This window comes from Falco cherrug, chromosome 6, assembly GCF_023634085.1.
Source record: "Falco cherrug isolate bFalChe1 chromosome 6, bFalChe1.pri, whole genome shotgun sequence".
Classification (NCBI taxonomy): Eukaryota; Metazoa; Chordata; class Aves; order Falconiformes; family Falconidae; genus Falco; species Falco cherrug.
In genome coordinates, this window is record NC_073702.1 from 72,122,409 (window position 1) to 72,139,681 (window position 17,273).

General features: G+C 46.8%; 1 protein-coding gene across 2 annotated transcripts in view; it reads left to right on the forward strand.

The window, feature by feature from the left end:
* INTS9 (integrator complex subunit 9) overlaps positions 1-11,887 on the forward strand; it is a 72,871-nt gene extending 60,984 nt beyond the window's left edge. For both annotated transcript variants that reach the window (XM_055713958.1, XM_055713959.1), the window contains 3 exons: positions 7,544-7,642; positions 9,506-9,643; positions 10,590-11,887. In XM_055713958.1, coding sequence (XP_055569933.1) covers positions 7,544-7,642; positions 9,506-9,643; positions 10,590-10,766 — 414 coding nt within the window. In that variant the 3' untranslated portion in view covers positions 10,767-11,887. The remainder of the gene's footprint in view (positions 1-7,543; positions 7,643-9,505; positions 9,644-10,589) is intronic.
* The last annotated feature ends 5,386 nt before the right edge of the window (positions 11,888-17,273 follow it).

A 17,273-nucleotide genomic window follows, 5' to 3' on the forward strand; every position in this document is an offset into this window, starting at 1 on the left:
CAATGCTTCTGCAAGAGAATTCTCCCCTCTTTTGTGGGCTTTGAATGTCTTATCCTTCATTTCCTTTGCTTTTTTTCTTTTTTCTTCCCCCTGTACATTTTCACTGGTTGGTCTTATCCACAGATTGCCCTATTTAGATTGATGAAACTTGGATCTGCTTTTTTGCTCCCAGTCTCCTTTTCCCTGCCCACATTAATATCTAGGTTTGTTTCTCCTTCAGTTTTGATGGCTGACTAAGATAACACTCTTTTCTAGCCAGGTGCTCACCTTTCTCTTCCCAAGGAGCTTCAACAACATCACATTCTGACTTGACAATCTGACCCATAAACCGGTTACTGTATTTTGAATATTTTGATTGATGCCCATTTTATATCTTTCAAGTGACTCGTCTTTTGCATCTGTAAGCTGCTTGCCTTTACTTTGAAGATATTTCACGTCCTTGCATCCCATGCCTGTCCTTGGTCATTCAAGTTGGAGGCTAATATCTGCTTCTGTTCATTCTGGCTTCCACTGTCCTCTTGAAAGTTCCTCAGACAACTTCTTCTGCCTGCTCCCAGGCTGCGCAGCACACTGGGCAAGAGCTTCATTAAACAGCCATAAATCTACTTCGCTACACTTCTTAAACACCTCCTTAAAACTGTCTCTTGGATTGGCAAAAAGCCAGAGCTTAGTTTTAGTATGGAGACTACTGTTTATAATCCCACCCAGGATTACGTGCTATTGTTTGGTCAGTACCTGTCTTTTGGGTTTGATTTCAAGGCTTCGGGGGCAGGGTTCATCATGTTGATCTGGAGCCCTGGTCCGTTAATTGAACATGGAATAGAAGAGGTTTGTTTCATTGCTCAAAACTGCAGGACTACCCCTTCGGCTTGTTTTGTTTCTCCACTAAGTGTTGGTTCATGGAAGAGTAAAGCTAAGAGGTAGGCATTTGCGAGCAATAATATCAGAAACTTTACATATTTATGGCATGTTTCTTCGTCAGCTGAAGTTAATGAGACTTTAAAATCCACTCCAGAGAACTGTAGCAGACCCGCAGAAACCGAAAGATCTATTAAGTTAGGGTTAGTTTAGCAACTTAATCATGCCATTTAAAACACCTGGGTTCTGTAAAATCTGAGGCTGAAACCCCAGCAAGACATGACTTGGATCACTCACTAGTGATTACGTAGATGCCCTTAGTTCTAGGATGTTTGTTCTTTCTTGGAAATGCCCTTGTTCCTTCAAGTCTCATTGGAAAGATTCCTCAGTTTCTGTTCCACTGCTCAATGGCCTGCAGCATGCTTGTGCCTTGTTTAATATGCTTGCTGGTCATGAATGCTTACTCCACAGGCGTATTTAAATCTTTAGACCTTTCCCCTTTGGTGCATGTGTTTGACCACATACCTTCTTGTTTCCTCTGCAGGATCTGATAGTTGCAGACTTCCCGCACTCAGACTCTGCCTGACTTAGCAGATGGTATAAAGCCAAGGCTGAATCTATTTGAGACTTCTGCCCACGCTATAATCTCTTGTGCATTTCTGTGTCTAGTTTCAAGCGGCTTGACAACAGAGCTCCTGGTACTTAAATAGTGAAGGGATAAGAAGAGGCAGGGAGGTAGGAGGCGAGGTAAATTGTCTTCCTTTCCTAACATTGCCATCCAAATATAACTGACAGGATGATGACTATGTTTTTTCTTCTGTTTACAAAACAGTCTATACAGATCATCCTGGCTTGTGAAAGGGCTATTGCACAGCTTTTAATCATGTGGAATATTTGGGCACTCTTTTCCTATTAAAGGTACACTGGGAAGGTGCTTTTCTGCATGCAGAAACTGGATTTGATGTGTGTGAGAAGCGATATGAGTGGAGGGATGGAGGATGAAGCACGTTGTTCTCCATTCAGATTTGCTGAGGACTAGTTAATTGTAAAAAGCTCTGTGAAACTGTGATCACTAGGGCCTGGTGGACTCCCTCTGAAGGCAAGCAGGTCTGAAAATCAGCTCTTCTAATAATTAGGATTATTAAAACAGGATTTTTTTCTGTCACATACAAATTGCATCCTTTTTAGGGGCTAGGATCTGGATGGGAACTTCCTCATGCCTGGCAATCTTGAAGGCTGAAAGCAATCATTTCCACCTAGAAATGGAAGTGCCCTACCGGGTTACATGGCCAAACCCAGCTGCAGTTAGTAATAGTGTTTATAATTCGCCTCAAAAAATGTAAGGCGCCAGCTTGGAATTGTGAAGACTTTTGCCCCTGCTGTTCCCACCAGAATGCTGTTCAAACCCCCGCTGTCTCTGATGGCTAGAAACATCCCAATTTCCAGCCTAGGCTTATTCATGGCTGGTCTGCACATACTTATTCTTAACATCACATTTTAGTATAAATAGATTTTCCCTTTTACTGGTAATTTCCCTGTGGTGTCTATGTAGAATAATCAAATTCACCTTCTGGCTTTCTTTTTGCCAGGCTAAACAAGCCAAGATACTTCGTTTCCTCTTACAAGACAGCTTCCCTGCCCTACTCTACCCTTCAGAATATCTTACTTGAACTTAAATTACCCACAATTTACAAGTAGCTCAGACGGGATCTTGCTCGGCCCAATATAATAGCAACAGCTCATCTCTGCTAGAATTACCTGGTATTTCTGGAGTTGCATTTAGCTTTTTCATGGCTGTGTCACAGTTGTGACTCTCAGTTCTCATGGGATGGACTAATAAACCTGGACCCTTCACCTTTGTCATTTCCAGCAGCTGCCAGCTCGCAGCAGAAATTCTCGGTATTAGCCCAGTACCTGGCCTTGCATTTCGTGCTATTGAATTTAATCTTGGTTTTCTCACTCCAGTTCTTGAGGTCATCTAGTTCTTCCTCCATGACAGCCTGACCTTTCTTTCAATTACGGATTCCTGTACAAACTTCAGTGGGGCCTTCTGAACACTCTCTTTATTCTGTACTGGGGTCATTAATAAAAATTGGATGGGAGTAGGCTCAAGGCTGACCCTTCAGGAATTGCAGCAACAGCCCAGTAGCTGGTTGGGAATATCTTTGCTTTAACCAGCACTTTCCCCACCTCAAAACTGCTGTAGAAATCCACAGCTTTTAATTTCCCATGTGGTACCTTGCTAGCGCTTCATGAAGCACAGGCTGTGGTTGCCCCAGAAGCCCAGACCGTGGCTGCCCCAATTCCCTCAGCAGTTGTCTTATCAGCGAAAGCTGTTGTGTTAGTCACATGTGATCCACTTTTGATAATTTCTTAAAATTTTCCTTCCATTTACGTTTTTACTGCAGTATAGTAGCAGGAGTAATGGACCCCTTAGGATTCCGAGTGCTAGGTATTGCACAAGCACTTAACAAAACCTATCCCTGCCCCAAGGAATATATTGCAACTTCATTCTTTATTTATTTTTTCTAAGGACTTGCAGTGTATTGAGTTCATAATGGGTCTGTCCTGACCAGTGGTTTCATAGTCTGTTTCATGTCTTTGTTTTCTTTGGTTTCAGCCAGAATTGCAACTCTGGCTCCTACCTCTAAGGCCGAGACAGTATATTTATGCACAGTGTGCAAATCTAGAAAATACACATTTAATTTTTATGTGAAAACCCAGCTGTGTCCTTTTCTGAAGACACATCCTGTAATTTAGTATACACATGAGTGAATTTCAAATCTTAAAAGTTAAGGGGATTTTAATTACTGGTAAGGTTCGCTGTGCTTTTACTTGCTCCCCTTCTTCCTGGAGGGTGAAGACCCAGCTCACCTCACTCAACTCTGGCTTTGCCTTTCCCTGCTGGGTCAGTCTTCCCGCACTCTCTCTAGCATAAGCCAAGAGCTATTGCACTTATAAAACTCGGAGGTGAAGAGGGAAAAGGGAGAAGTCTGGAAAGGTGTCCCAAAACTCTAGGAAGAAATCACAACCGGTAAAGCTGCAACTTGGATGTTAAAATACTGGCTGGTGCATGTCTCTGCATGTTTGTCCCTGGAAAATCCTCCATAGGATGAAGAGCACGTGTGCTAAAATTCTGGTCCTCTCCTGATTTTAATCTCATCCTCAGTCATTGTTCAGTTCTTCATTGCTAGCAGGAGGGGTTTTGGCTGGTGGCTGAAGACAGTGTGCGACCTTCAGCCTAGGGAGAGTTGTCCCCAGTGAAGGCCTTAGGAGAGATTTCAGAGTAACCTAACCCGTGTCATTTGTTCTTCTTCATAAACAACTATAGTCTGCCCAACAACGGGGTTTGGGCTCACACAGTATGTGTCAGATCTCATTTTGTTATGGAAAATCCTACATGAAAGATCCAACTGCAGTTTACAGTAAAATGTCTTTCCCCCGTAAGAGCACGGGTGGGCCGTTCCGATCGCGGAGCAGAGCATCCCGAGCTGAGTGCTCTTTCCCTCAGCCGTTACAAGGTTCGCATCAGCACTTGCAGTTTCTGACTACTGAGAGTCAGTGACTTGGGTTTTGGTTGATCTCTGGTTTAAACTTCCCTTAACAGGAGGGATTTAAAAAAATGAAATGCACAGTACACATAAACAACCTCACAAATTTGTCTTAAGGCTCATCCACGGGCAGGGGACTGATTAACGTGAGGTTAGTTCTCAGTGCCGTGTGTCTCTGCTTTTGTGACTTTCCTGATGCCAGCATGTGGCATTAGACTTGTGATAATGACTGGAAGGAAGACGCATTTATTCGTGCATAGTAGGGGGCTTTTCAATCTCACAGACAAAGGCATAACAAGATCCAGCAACTGAAAGTTGGACAAATTCAACCTTGAAATAAGACACGGTTTCCTGGCTGCAAGGAAGATTAAAGTTGGGAACAGCCTGTGAGAGGAAATGGTGGAGTTGCTATTGCTTGGCGTATAGACAAGATTTGCTATCTCTCTGAACAGGGGTTCTTTAATCCAGCATTTTGGAAGAGTTCTGTGATTTGTGTGTGCAGGAGGTCAGTTGAGAGGAGTATAGCGGTGCTGTCTGGTCTTGGTGGGTGAATTACTGGATGTGATTAAATGACCTTTTTGGTTTGGGTCAGTGAACTTCTATAATAAAAGGATTGGCCGCAATATGGAGAGGGCTGAGAGATGAAGCAATATCTTAGAGAAAATAAAAATGAATGTCTGTCTTACTGTCTTTTTGACTGTTAATAATTAAAGTGTTGCTATTTACCAACTGTGTGGTTAAAACCTGCGTAAACGTTGGTATCAAAGTATATCAGTGGCAGAAGAGGACTTTGATTCTAAGCAACTCTCTGGTTTTTAAGGATCTTTCTCTTTACAGTGTTTGTCATTTTGCCATGTATTCTTCATTAGAACCCATTTTGTATTGATCTTCCTCTGGAAGGTGGTAGGAATGGAAAGTGCCTTCGACCACTGCAAAGTGCAACATAGCACAACACACTGCTGCAAGTGTTACTATCTTTAGGTCCCAGGGGAAATGTGAAGCAATCATTATCATTATATTTTCATTCTGTTAGCCTTCAACAACAAACTATAAAGACCGTATTCAAATTGCCTGCTTTAAAGTTCTTGAACAGAGTCCCGGAGAGACAGCAATCTGAATTGCTGCATGGAATTTTGATTTCACCAAGATTCACCAAGTCTGAATATGTGTAAAATTTGTGGGACTTGAATGCAGCCTTGAAACGTCTGTGTTTTTCCAATACAATCATTTATCCAACTGTTCTATTTCAAGGAGGTGCTTTCAAAATCTTCCTGCGGCTTTACCAGTGGTAGGTAAGATTTGCAGAAGTTATTAGAAGTATCTGAGCTTTGCTGCCATTGAAGCCAACAGAAAAGCCTTCTCAGTGCTTTGATGGCAAAAGAACTAGGCCTGTAGTGAGTGCTTTTTGAAGTCAAGTTCAGTTGCTTCTATATTCACAAGGATTAGCACTTTGCTGTAATAGAGTGATCACCTACATAATCATAATTTACAGCAGACCAGGGTACTTAGCAGTAGAGTTTTGGTACCTGAAATTTTTTGAGAATTGGCAGGGTTCATTTGTTCTGCTCTGTCCCTCTCCTGGTTTGGATAATGTTGAAAATTCACTGGGTGGTCTTTGGTAAGGAATTTAATCTTTTATTTCAGGTGCACTATCTCCGAAATGGGAGTATACAATGCTTTTCTAAAATCCATTGAGTTTCTCTTCCTGCTTTTCGTGCATGGGAGTATCTGGCAAGCTAAGGAAGGATGATGTCGACTTGCTGGCAGGGCAATGATGATAGCTGGTTTTCCAGAGCTCTGCTCTGTGGAAGCGCTACAGTAGATGGCTGAAGTTTCAAAAGAACTCCTTACCTTGAGGTTAAGCTCTTACTAATATATGGCTTCAAGTGGAGGTGGCTTGTGTTTGAAGATGAAACGGAATGGAGTTCAGACGAGGATTGTCTTGTAGAGACTCTTTGTACATGAGATGGAGTGATGGTCTGGGCGGGTTGAAGGTACAGCTTTCAGGAAAAACAGGGAAGTAGATTCTGTCCCTTTAGGCGTCACTTGTCTTCGCAGCTGAAAAGGCCTCCCATTCAGTGGTAGAACGCATGAGCAGTCTTACTCATTTTGCTTTTGTGAGTCACCTGCAGGGTTTCCCCACAGACACGGCGCACACTTTGCACACCCTTGCCTTCGGGTCCACAGTGAGTAACACAGTGAGTTACACAGAGAGGACACAGTGAGTACTTGGAAACTGCTTGGGCTGCTGGCCCATGCGCTGTGCGGGTACCTTTTTGTCTAGGGCTGGATCCTGGCTGCAGTCATGGACAGGACTCCAGGGTACTCAGTGCCCAGTGCGTTGTCATCTAGAATTCCCTTGGAGGGAAAAAGGGAATAATTTTCTGTGCTCATGAGCACTGTTTTCTGCAGCGTTCCTTTGGAAACGTGACTGGAAGAGGTGCTTCCCAGCTGGCCGGCTCCCGCAAGTCGCAGCAGGTGCAGTACTGCCCACTCCACCGTCGCGGCCAGCACCCTCAGTGCTGAGGGTCCTGGGAGGATGCCATTGAATAAAAAAGTTGGAGCCAAGACTAAATTTTACTTCTTTCAGGGAAGAATTATATAAAAGGCAGTGGAAGGGTTTCTGTGCAGCGTTGTAAGGAAAAATTGCAAACCAGTCAATGAGCCATTGAGTTTTTAAGGACAAACCCTTTTCTTCCAGCTGTTCTGCAGTCAGAATGCCACAGCACCGAGGAACTGAAAGGAAATTGGCTTTGATTTTTCATTGTCCATCAACATAACAAATGTAATAAATAATGCGGAATTAGATTATGAATTTTACTAATCAAAATTATTAATAAAGTAGTTGATGTCTTTTTTAAAGAAGAGTTCTCTTTAATTGTTATGTTTTTGAGACTTGCTTTTGTTACTGAAAACATCGCTCTGCTCTGATAACAGTATGGAAGTCCGTAGCTTCAAGAGCTGGAAGGAGGGCTAAGCCAGTAAGAGGAGGGCTCTGTGTTTTGTCAGTGGGTTTGTGTTTACAGTTCGTTAGTCCATGTTTAAAAATACCATGCTGCCAATTTAAATCACAGCTGGAGTCATACAAATTTTGAGATTATCACTTGCTGAACAAAATCCTTCTTTTGCTTTAGCTTGCAGATTCGCTTGTGCCCTTGGAGATTAAGCCTGGTATTTCCTTAGCAACAGTTACTGCCGTCTTGCATACTAAAGACAACAAGCATGTGCTGCAGGTACAGTATAATGGGAAAGGGAGAGAAATATCCTTACACCGGGTTTCCTGCCATCTGGGACCCCAGCTGTTCTCATGAGGCAACCCCTCCGTCAATGCTTTCCCCACCTGGGCAGAGTCCTTGTCAGATGCTTTGTCCTGGCATGTGCAAATGAGGAATTTCACTTAGAGAGTGGGATGCAAATAAATCTCTCTACCCTCTTTTTTTTGGCCATGTGCCTGGCTAAGATAAAAGGGGAAGTGAGATTATTCCTGAGGAGAGGCTACAAATCATGCTACTGTCTTCTATAACCCATACACCAGGATCAGCCAGCTTCTCATGGACTTAGAACTGAGGGTCAGAGGGGAGAGGTGACCTAAAACATTAGATACGCACAGGGACTGACTTCCTTAAATTGCCACGTTCCCCAGGAACCAGATTTTGCATCCTTGTACAGAGTAAGAGTGTGCACTCTTTTTCCTACCACCCCCCTGCAGCTGACCCTGCAGTTCCTGGCATTCGTGCTCTGCAGGAGGAGATGATGTCTGGTGGACCTGCTCAGCAGTGGATGCCTCGGTCCCCTTTTTCCTTTGATGCATGAGCATGCAGGGAACTCAGTGAGGCTACACCCTTCGTGATGCTGCCTCTCCTGCTGGGTAGCAGAGCTGGGCTGGGCCCACTACCCTTGGGAATAGGGCCCAGTCTGATAATGTCTTTAATGCAGGGACATAAAGATCGGTTAAGAATTTATATCAGTGCACAACAGCCAGGCTGTCTTTAGACATGATGCTACATGTTCAGACATGATGCTACATGATGGGAAAGACACAGAGCTGAGAAGCCCAGTCTGTCACCTGGAATGTACCGGGTGCTACAAAGCACTGGAGTTGCCACAGGCAGTTTCCCTGTGTGTTGTGCAGATGCATCCCTGGCAAGGGGTTGTGCCAAGATTTTGGAGGAATTTTCCCCAGCACCTTTTTCCCAGGGACTGAGTTGCTGGTTCACTGGGAAAGACCAGTGCTGACACTTCCCTGACCTAACTAACTTGGCACAGAACACATGGATTTATTTTACAGGATAATTTCCTCACTGTTCTTTTTATAGGACTCTGGTTTTCATCTCCATGAAATGCCCTTTCAGAAGCGCTCAGTTAAGCCCACACCTTGCCCGCACGTGCAGCAAGGCACAGTGCTAGCTTAACTGCTGCTGCACGTGCTACCCCTGCCTACCCCTCCCTGCCAACGGGGAAGGGCCTCGGGGATGCGTGAAGGCAGATAGCTTTCTGAAGCACCACAAAATTAGACCCAGATCACACTCCAGTGATTTTTCAGGCACTACAGCATCTCTCATGCCTCCCTGTCTGTATTCAAGTTCTTTCTAAAGACTCTTCTGAGGCCAGTGAGAAATAAATTTCCCGTTTTTCTCATGCCCTGAGTGGTTACTTGTTCTGAATTTGCCCGTTTCTCAACCTGTTGCATCTTCCGAAGTGTGATTTTCAAGGTGTTGACTTCTTTCAGGCATGATTCCTAGAAAATACTGCAGAGTACTTGAACGCTAAAATAGAAAGCTTCAGTCTTGAATTGAGTCAGACAGGCCTTTTAAGATGATGGAACTTTGAACAGAACTGAATTTGACAGAAATTTTAAAATAACAGAGATTTGCACTAAAACTGCTAATTTGTTTCTATAAACGATGGCTTGCGTGTGCAGAGCTGCAGTGGAGCCCAAGGCTGGGTTTCTCCTCTCCCCTTCAGCACTGCAACGTTCCCCTTTGTCACAAAACAAAACCAGTATTCCTTTTCTGTCTTCGGCACTTGTTATTCCGACTAAACTATAATAAGCTGATGTGATTCACCGCATTGCTGTGCACCTTCTCATCCATTAGCTCCCTCCAAAACCTCTGCAACCTCCCGCCAGCAAGAAGAGAAAGCGAGTGAGTGATGACGTGCCGGAGTGCAAACCTTTGAAGCCATTGCTGAGCGGCTCCATTCCTGTGGACCAGTTTGTGCAGATGCTTGAGAAGGTAGGAAGTCTTTTGTGGCAAGTGAGGTTCAAGTGGATTTCTACTCATCTCAGAAATGTGCTGCTTTTCTAGCAGAAAGAGGTTAATAATTTTAGTGTAGCTTGAAATGGATAGGAGCTAACGAGCTAGCAAACTACTTCAGGGAGCATGTGTCCCTGCACCGAGTATAGAGGGTTCTCTGTGGAGTCATGTCCTGACGTAGGACATGTGAGTCATTTCCTCCCGGTTTCCCATGGAAGCAGACTTTTGGGGTCACTCTGGGTGGGTGAATTTCCCCCATGTAACTTTTGGATTCATCATCTGATTTCCAATAAATTTGAACAGTGGGGAGGAGGTCTCAAAAGTATTTAAGTTCCTACAAGTTTTGTGAAAATGAGCTGACTGAGTGAAGAAAGGATCCTGGAAATGTCTGCACTGATGGAGAGGCTTTCTGAGGAGCTACAGGATGGGCTGGAGCTTGATGGCTGAACTTGCAGGCTGTTGGCTACTGCTCTGTGGAGCCCTGCGCCTGCATGACTACTTGGGGAAAATTAGCAGGGAAAGGGGCAGGATTGCCTGTGAGGAAGTTTGCCCTGGGGTTCAGTAGCTCTCCGCTGCCATCTTCTTTGAGGCAGTAATGTCAGCAGATGGTCATTTCTGTAGTTAAAGGAGCCATTTGCCATCTTTGCCTCTCAAGATTTTGCAACTGCAGTGACCTGGTATAGTGGAAAATGTTGATTTTAGCCACGCTGCTCTATAGTTTGTCCATCTGTATAATGAGGGTCATACTTAGCTTAGCCTATGTGTGTTTCTTCTGCAAACCCCGGAGATGCAGGATATCTGCAATGGCACCGTATTTTGTAGCCGTTCTCCCTCCTCCCCTGTGCCCTCGTCTTTCATCTCTACCTGGTTTTCCAAGTTGTAGTAACATCTCTCTCTTTTCCTCCCTCCCCAATGCTACTGTTAGCATGGTTTCAGTGACGTGAAGGTGGAGGACACAGCCAAGGGCCACATCGTACTCCTACAGGAGGCAGAAACCCTCATTCAGATTGAGGAGGACTCCACACACATCATCTGTGACAACGATGAACCTTTGAGGGTGAAACTCCGTGACCTGGTTCTCAAATTCCTGCAGAAATTTTAGCTCGTGGACACCATGCTGCTCTGCGAGGAGACATCTCAGAGCACCATTGCCAAGAGCTTTCCAAAAGGTGACCCCAGGGAGAGAGAGACATTCTTGGAGAAGCAAGGAAGTATTTTTATTATCTATTTTTTTAATTTTATTTTTAACTGGTTTTGGAATATTTTGGAGGGGATTTTTGTTCTGTAAAATTGGGAGTTGGAATCTTACAGGAGATACGAACTGCAGAGTAAATAAATAGAGTGTGTATTTACAAGGTCATGGTGAAATTGTGTGCAGATGCAGACATTTCTCTATCTGACCCTCTCTGCAACGTATGGCCCCAGTCCTTTACCTGGGAAGACTGTAGGAATATAGAAACAATGGCCTTAGATATCGTAAGATTTATTTTTTTCCCCACTGTTTCTTCCCAGTCACCAAATCCAGTTTCCTGTCTGTCTTCCATGTACATTGTGCATGTGTATTTCACAGGCAAAAAGAAGAGAAGAATGAGAAAGCTGGAAAGGCAAAGGTTATAAAAATAAAAATAGAAAAAGGGGGATATGCTGGACATGTAGAACAGCTTCAAAGTGGCAAGAGCCTGGCCATTCCTTGCAAAAGCAGGAGGATTTTGGAAAGGCTAGAAGCTTTAGCAACGCAAGTTGTTTATTGACGCTGCACCCCCGCCTTTTATGACCACATTTGTCCACCTAGCTCTAGGCTCTTCACTGAGACTTGCAAAAGCCTGGTTACTTCTGGGTTCCTCCATCATCAGTGGAGGAAGTATCTCAGGAAGGCACTTGCAAAAGTACATAAAGTACTTGAAAAGAAGTAGTTAAACTCGCAGTGCTCATGAAAAACCTTTGAGATTTAGGTGCCTCTTGTTTCTACCTTCCAAAAACCTGTCCTTTCAGCCCCCACAATCCCAAATCCTGGTTGAAATACTGAGTCATTTATACAAAGCCATCTGTACTGCAGACCTGGGGAGGTTTTTCACTCCCCAAATCATCTATTTGGGGCCTAAAGTTAGTTAATGGCATTGCTTTTAAAAGCAACCGATTTCTCAGATTTACTGCTGTTTGTTGTTATTGGATTGTTTTGTATTTATTTGGTGTTAAAAATAAAAAGCATAGTAAGACTGCCAAGGAGGAAGCATATTCTGTGGTTTATAAAAGCATCTGCATGCCTATTCCACATCCGCCTCTGCACGTATATACACATTTGTAAACTATAGCTACTCCTTCAGTTTATAGCTTTGGGGAAATTAAGGCAGTGGAAGAACAGCTCTGTAATAAAAACTATTTGCTATTGCAGTTTCCACATCACATTTCATACACATTAAGCATTTCTATTCGATTGGATGTACAGACTCCAGCATCCATACCTTTGCTTTGTGTGTACGTCCCAGGCTTGAGAGAAATAGTGTCATTAACGTGATAAAAAACTGTTGCAGGAGCATTAATCCTCGTAAGAGTTTACAGCATTTGCAGTAGCTCAGCTTCTTTATCATCGCTCGAAAATAGAATACAAGAATTGGACATATTTCACCTTGTAATTAAATCTCCAGAAAGATTATTCTTAATGCACAGAGGGCATGTGATGAACTCAGGTGAGCTGGGGAGGCAGGGAGAGAGGGAACAGTGGGCCTGGTAGTCAGTCCTTGAGAGCATCCTTCTACTTCTTACCTGCACCAGCTCCCGCACTGGTCCCAGTGCTCCAGAGCCTTCATTTTGAGAATATCCTCATTTGCATTTATAATTCTAAGGGACTTCACTTGTCGCTTTAAGAAGCCGGACGCCAGGCTGCGCGTCAGTACCTGCTGCGCCCACCTCGGCTGCGCGTGGGCAGGCTGGCCGTGCCCCGGGCAGACCGTGATAGCAGGAGCTCCCGCTTGGTGAAGGCTGTGCTGGAGTGACCTAGTATTGGGAAATCCAAGGCAGTGTTGCTGCCACGGAGGACTCGCAGGGGACCTTGCGTGGTGAGCTGTTGGTTCACCATGAAGAGCTTATTTTAGAGCAAAAAAACAAGGAAAAAACCAGTTTGCCGGCACAGTGAAAGCACGCCACAAACCTGAAATTCCTCCTCTGATTTTCCTCCTCTGGAGATGTTCAGAACCCACCTGGACGCGACTCTGTGCAACCTGCTCTGGATGAACCAGCTTTAGCAGGGGGTTGGACTGGATGATCTCCAGAGATCCCTTCCGATCCCCACCATTCTGTGATTCTGATGCCTTTTGGGAAAGGGGAAGCAAAATCGGTGATTAGCACTTCATGGCCGCTTATGAACCACAACGCCATCCCCCGCTGCAGCTGTGTGGTGCTGTGCTGCTGAACCGCGGGTGACCTTCCCGGCTTGGTCCCACCAAGCTTGCGGGTCGGCGTGGAGTCCAGCCCGGGAGTTCTCCCCTCCCCGCGCTGCTGCTGGAGGCCATGTGAGTGTGCGTGGGCCGAGCTGCCGCTCGCTGGTGGCAAATGGCTCTGAGTGCTCAGTTCCCATCACCCAAGCAGTGGCAAGCATTAGAGTCAAGAAGACCTTGGCTGGGTAGAACCAAGCTGGAGCTAACGAGAGGATGCCCTTGAGCCAGAACCTGGAGCTGAACTAGCCAGGGAGGTTTCTCTGGCGTTTACATGGTTATATGACACGGAGCCCTGCAGTAAGAGGGCTGCAGATTCGCTGCCATAAAAGAATTAATCGAGCTCTGTGTTCCTCTGGCTCTGCAGGTGCGTGAGGGCAGGAAGGCGAGAGACAGAGGCATTTGCTGTCTTTGCTGAAGTGACGCAGTCCAGCCAGCCTTGCCCGTCGGGGGGGAGCAGCCTCCTAACGCACTCACCCAGCACAGCCTCCTTATACAGGCGGTCAGGTTAGACACGAGGGGCTTTACAGATGTCAGGGTATTAAAGAAATATTTAAATGTGAAGAGTGAGGCAGACTGAATCGGCCACAATAGCTACTCCATGTGAGTGACTAGGGCATAACTGGGCCAAATAAACCCCGTGGAAATCTCTCAGTGCTGCCTAACTTGACAGAACTGGAGAGACCCAGTCAAGTTCTGCCCCGGACGGATGCTTTCGGGCATGTTCCTGGCTTAGTGCCTCACTTTCCCGTTAGGAGAAATAGAAATCGTACTGTCCTCCTTTGCAGGCTGCCTTGAGACTTCCAGCTGAAAGCTGCTGCGGCAGAAGCTGTATTAAAAGCACAGTGGTTTGAAGATAATTCAGGACCTGGGAGTGGGTGGCAGTGCTCATTAACAGCGTTGGCAATGTACTCGAGCTCAACCGTTAGTTTTTAGCTTGGTTCACTACTGGAAGGCAGCTGATGTGATGGGCTCTCACATCAAAATACTTATTAGAGGTGCAAAGCTCTGACTCCTACCGGTAACAGCCGTGCTGGTATTTTATCAGGTCATCTGGTAGCTAATGGCTTTCCAAAGGCTTTGTCACCCTCCTGGGCAAGGACAGGATGGGGAAGCAATTTTAAAGTCTCCACGTTTTTCTTCACGTCATTTTGGGTGGGAAAACCTAGTGCTCCAGTCCAGCATCTGAAAACTGATTCGTTTCTTACAAACAGAAAGGTTGACCCCTGCTGGAAAAATAAACATACTAGGGAGGGATTATTTAATGAAAAGTCTTAATTAAACTAGCAAAAAATAAGTGCTTGTTCATTCTGCACACAAAAATAAATAGCATTTCTTCGGGCTGGGTCAGCCCTGCCGAGGTAACCATGGCAGCCCAGGAGAGCTGTGAATGGCGGATTACGATGGATGGCACCAGGGACGCACGCTGTGACGGCCAAACAACAGCAAAGGTACTTGGTTTCACTCTCTTTCTTCCAGAGAGGAAAAAAACACAATCCCTTTGGCCGCTGCGTGATGTTCGTGATGTTCATTGTGCCGTGGCCATCCCCAGGCCCCGTGACCGTGTGTGACCTGGGAGTCCCACACCCCGCGCTGCGCTTCACAGGCCTCTCCGCAGCTCCCCTAATTAAACACTAATTGCGCCAGTCGCCGCCGGGCTGCTGCGGAAGCGGCTGCGTTGCGGGGCTGCGCCTTGGCCCCTGGCAAGCGACTCCATCTCAGCTGCTTCCCCGGGCTGCAGCGCTGCGCCGGAGGACAATGGGGAGGAAAAGGTTAACGGCGGCTCTCTGCACCTGGGGGCTTCTGTGGAACAGCCCTTCCCGTACAGGGAGGGATGGCTGCTTCCTTCTGTCACTGCGAGCCTTAACAAAACCAGCTGAACAAAGTCATCTCCTGCTGTCCCCTCACCGTGCCCAGCGGCCGTCAGTGTCACCAGGGATCAGCCGGCCCTGAAGCCACCTGATGAGTACCCTGAGCCAGGGCCACCTCCTTGGGGGTTTGGACACGCTGAGCAGAGGGAAGCGGGAGCGAGTTGTTGGCTCCATGCCCCACCAGCAGCTCAGCCCTTGGGAGGAGTGGGGGAGCTGGGTGCGGAAGGGGCTGCACTCAGCTGCACGTCATGGCCTGGCTGGGCTCATGGTGGGAAAGGTGGGTCAGATCAAGGGGGCCCCAGTTACCCCTCACATGTGACCCATCGCCTGGGACCCACGACACGTGAACCCGTCCCTTGAGGACCCATCACCTGGGCCCAATCATCTTGACTTGTCACTAAGGTCCTACCACTGGAAACCCACCTCCTCGGCCCCATCCTTTTGGGCACCCATCACCAAGTCTTGTGGCCCACAAGGAACAAGCCAGGTCTTACCTTATGACCTTGGGACCCCCAGCCCTGCTTGCCAGGGCATGGCATGGGGACTTATGTTCTGAGGAGGCAGCTCTGTGAGCTACAGGGGGTTCTTGCCCATGGGGACGTGGTGCTTTTCCCATGAGGACACTTGGGGCCGCAGGGCACTGCCTGGGAGCTCAGGACAGCCCTGGCCAGGAGCCAGTGGCAAGTACCATGCCCTGAGCAAGGCTTCATTAAGGCTGGAGACTGTGGGCCGCATCCTGTGTCTCTCCCATGGACTGATGCGACACTGTCGAGTGGCACCATAGCAAGCTCCTAAATCAGGAGGGATTAATTCAGGCCCGGGAGGCAGCGGCCTTCCCAAACTGCCCTTCCAGAAGTCACGGCATCGGTTTGCTGCAGGTTTACTGGCAGGGTTAAACAATTAAAGGCTCTTTGCCTTGATTACAGCAAAAAAATAAATCATTCCTCCATCGTTGGCCTATCGCTGGCTGTCCCCGAGTGTCCCTCTCCCGGCCCCTGAGCATGTGGAGGGGTGACATCTGCGTGGCCAGGCGGCCGTAGGTAATTAAAGCTGCAGGAGTGAATGTGCTGGGGCAGAACATAATTCAGTGCGATGAGCCGAGCCGAGGGGTTGGCATGAACCCCCTGGGGAGGAAACCTCTGCCCGGCAGCGAGCGCCCACCGCAGCCATCACCCAAGCCGCAGACACGGGTAAAACTTCGCATTGGTTTCTTGATATTTGTGGGTACTCGGTGACAGAAAGGGTGAGGGCTGGCCCAGCGCGGCCCCGTGCCACCTGCTGCCTCATGGAGAACCCCAGCCACATGCAAAGCCATCACAACTTGTCTTTTATTTATTTATTTATTTATGTATGTATGTATGTATGTATTTATTTATTATTTTTATTGTTATCATCATATTGGCAGCAAAACACCTGTAGGGTGAGAGCTTAAAATCCCTCTGCTGAGAAGGCCTGCAAGAAGAGCATGGAAAGGCTTTAAAACGAAGGCAGCAGGAGCAGGTGTTACCCCTCACCTCTTTATTCCTCTTGAAGGGAAAAGTAAAAATAAAAAATCAACCCGTGTTTGGTGGCTGCCACAGTGCTGCTCCAGGACTTGCTGCGTTCTTGGGGCAGAGCTGGGCTCCAGGTGTTCCCCAGGGCTGGTGGCACTCGACCTGGAGTTGTTTAGGGTTTTTTGGTTTTGGTTTTGGTTTTTTTTTGGCTACATTGAATTGTTTAGTGGGTTAAAATGAATAGTGACAATTACCCTTCCCTTGCAGGCACAACACTGAGTGCTGCATAGGTCTTTATTAATTGCCTGGCTAGTAACTGCTCATTTCCCTCTGACTGCTCTTAATATTTACTATACTGAGCCTCTAAATCGCAGCGTGCTGCTGTCAGCGCAGCACACGCATTCTCGGGGTGGTTGCAGGTGCTGTGCGGCGCTGCTCACCACCGGTTCTGCTTTCCCAGTTCCTCCGTTGCCTCCCTGCAGCCCTCTGGTTGCACCGTGGGTAAAACCCTGCTTCTCCCAGGGGTTCTACGCCAAGACCAGGGCTCCTAATGCCCTTAGTAACACGCTTTAACTTCTGGTCAGCCCTCAAGCAGTCAGGCATTTGGTCTAGATGATCTCTGTAGGCCCCTTCCAACTGAAATCGGTCTCCTCCAGCTTTGTATTCCTGCTGCAGCCCCGTGCCATTGCCCCAGGGTTAAAAGCAGGAGGCAGGGAGCGAGGCAGGTGATGGGTGACCCTCGCTGTGTGTTGGGCACCCACAGAACTGCAGGAGCCCATTGCTTTTGAGCCTGCTAACAACTCCAGAACAACTT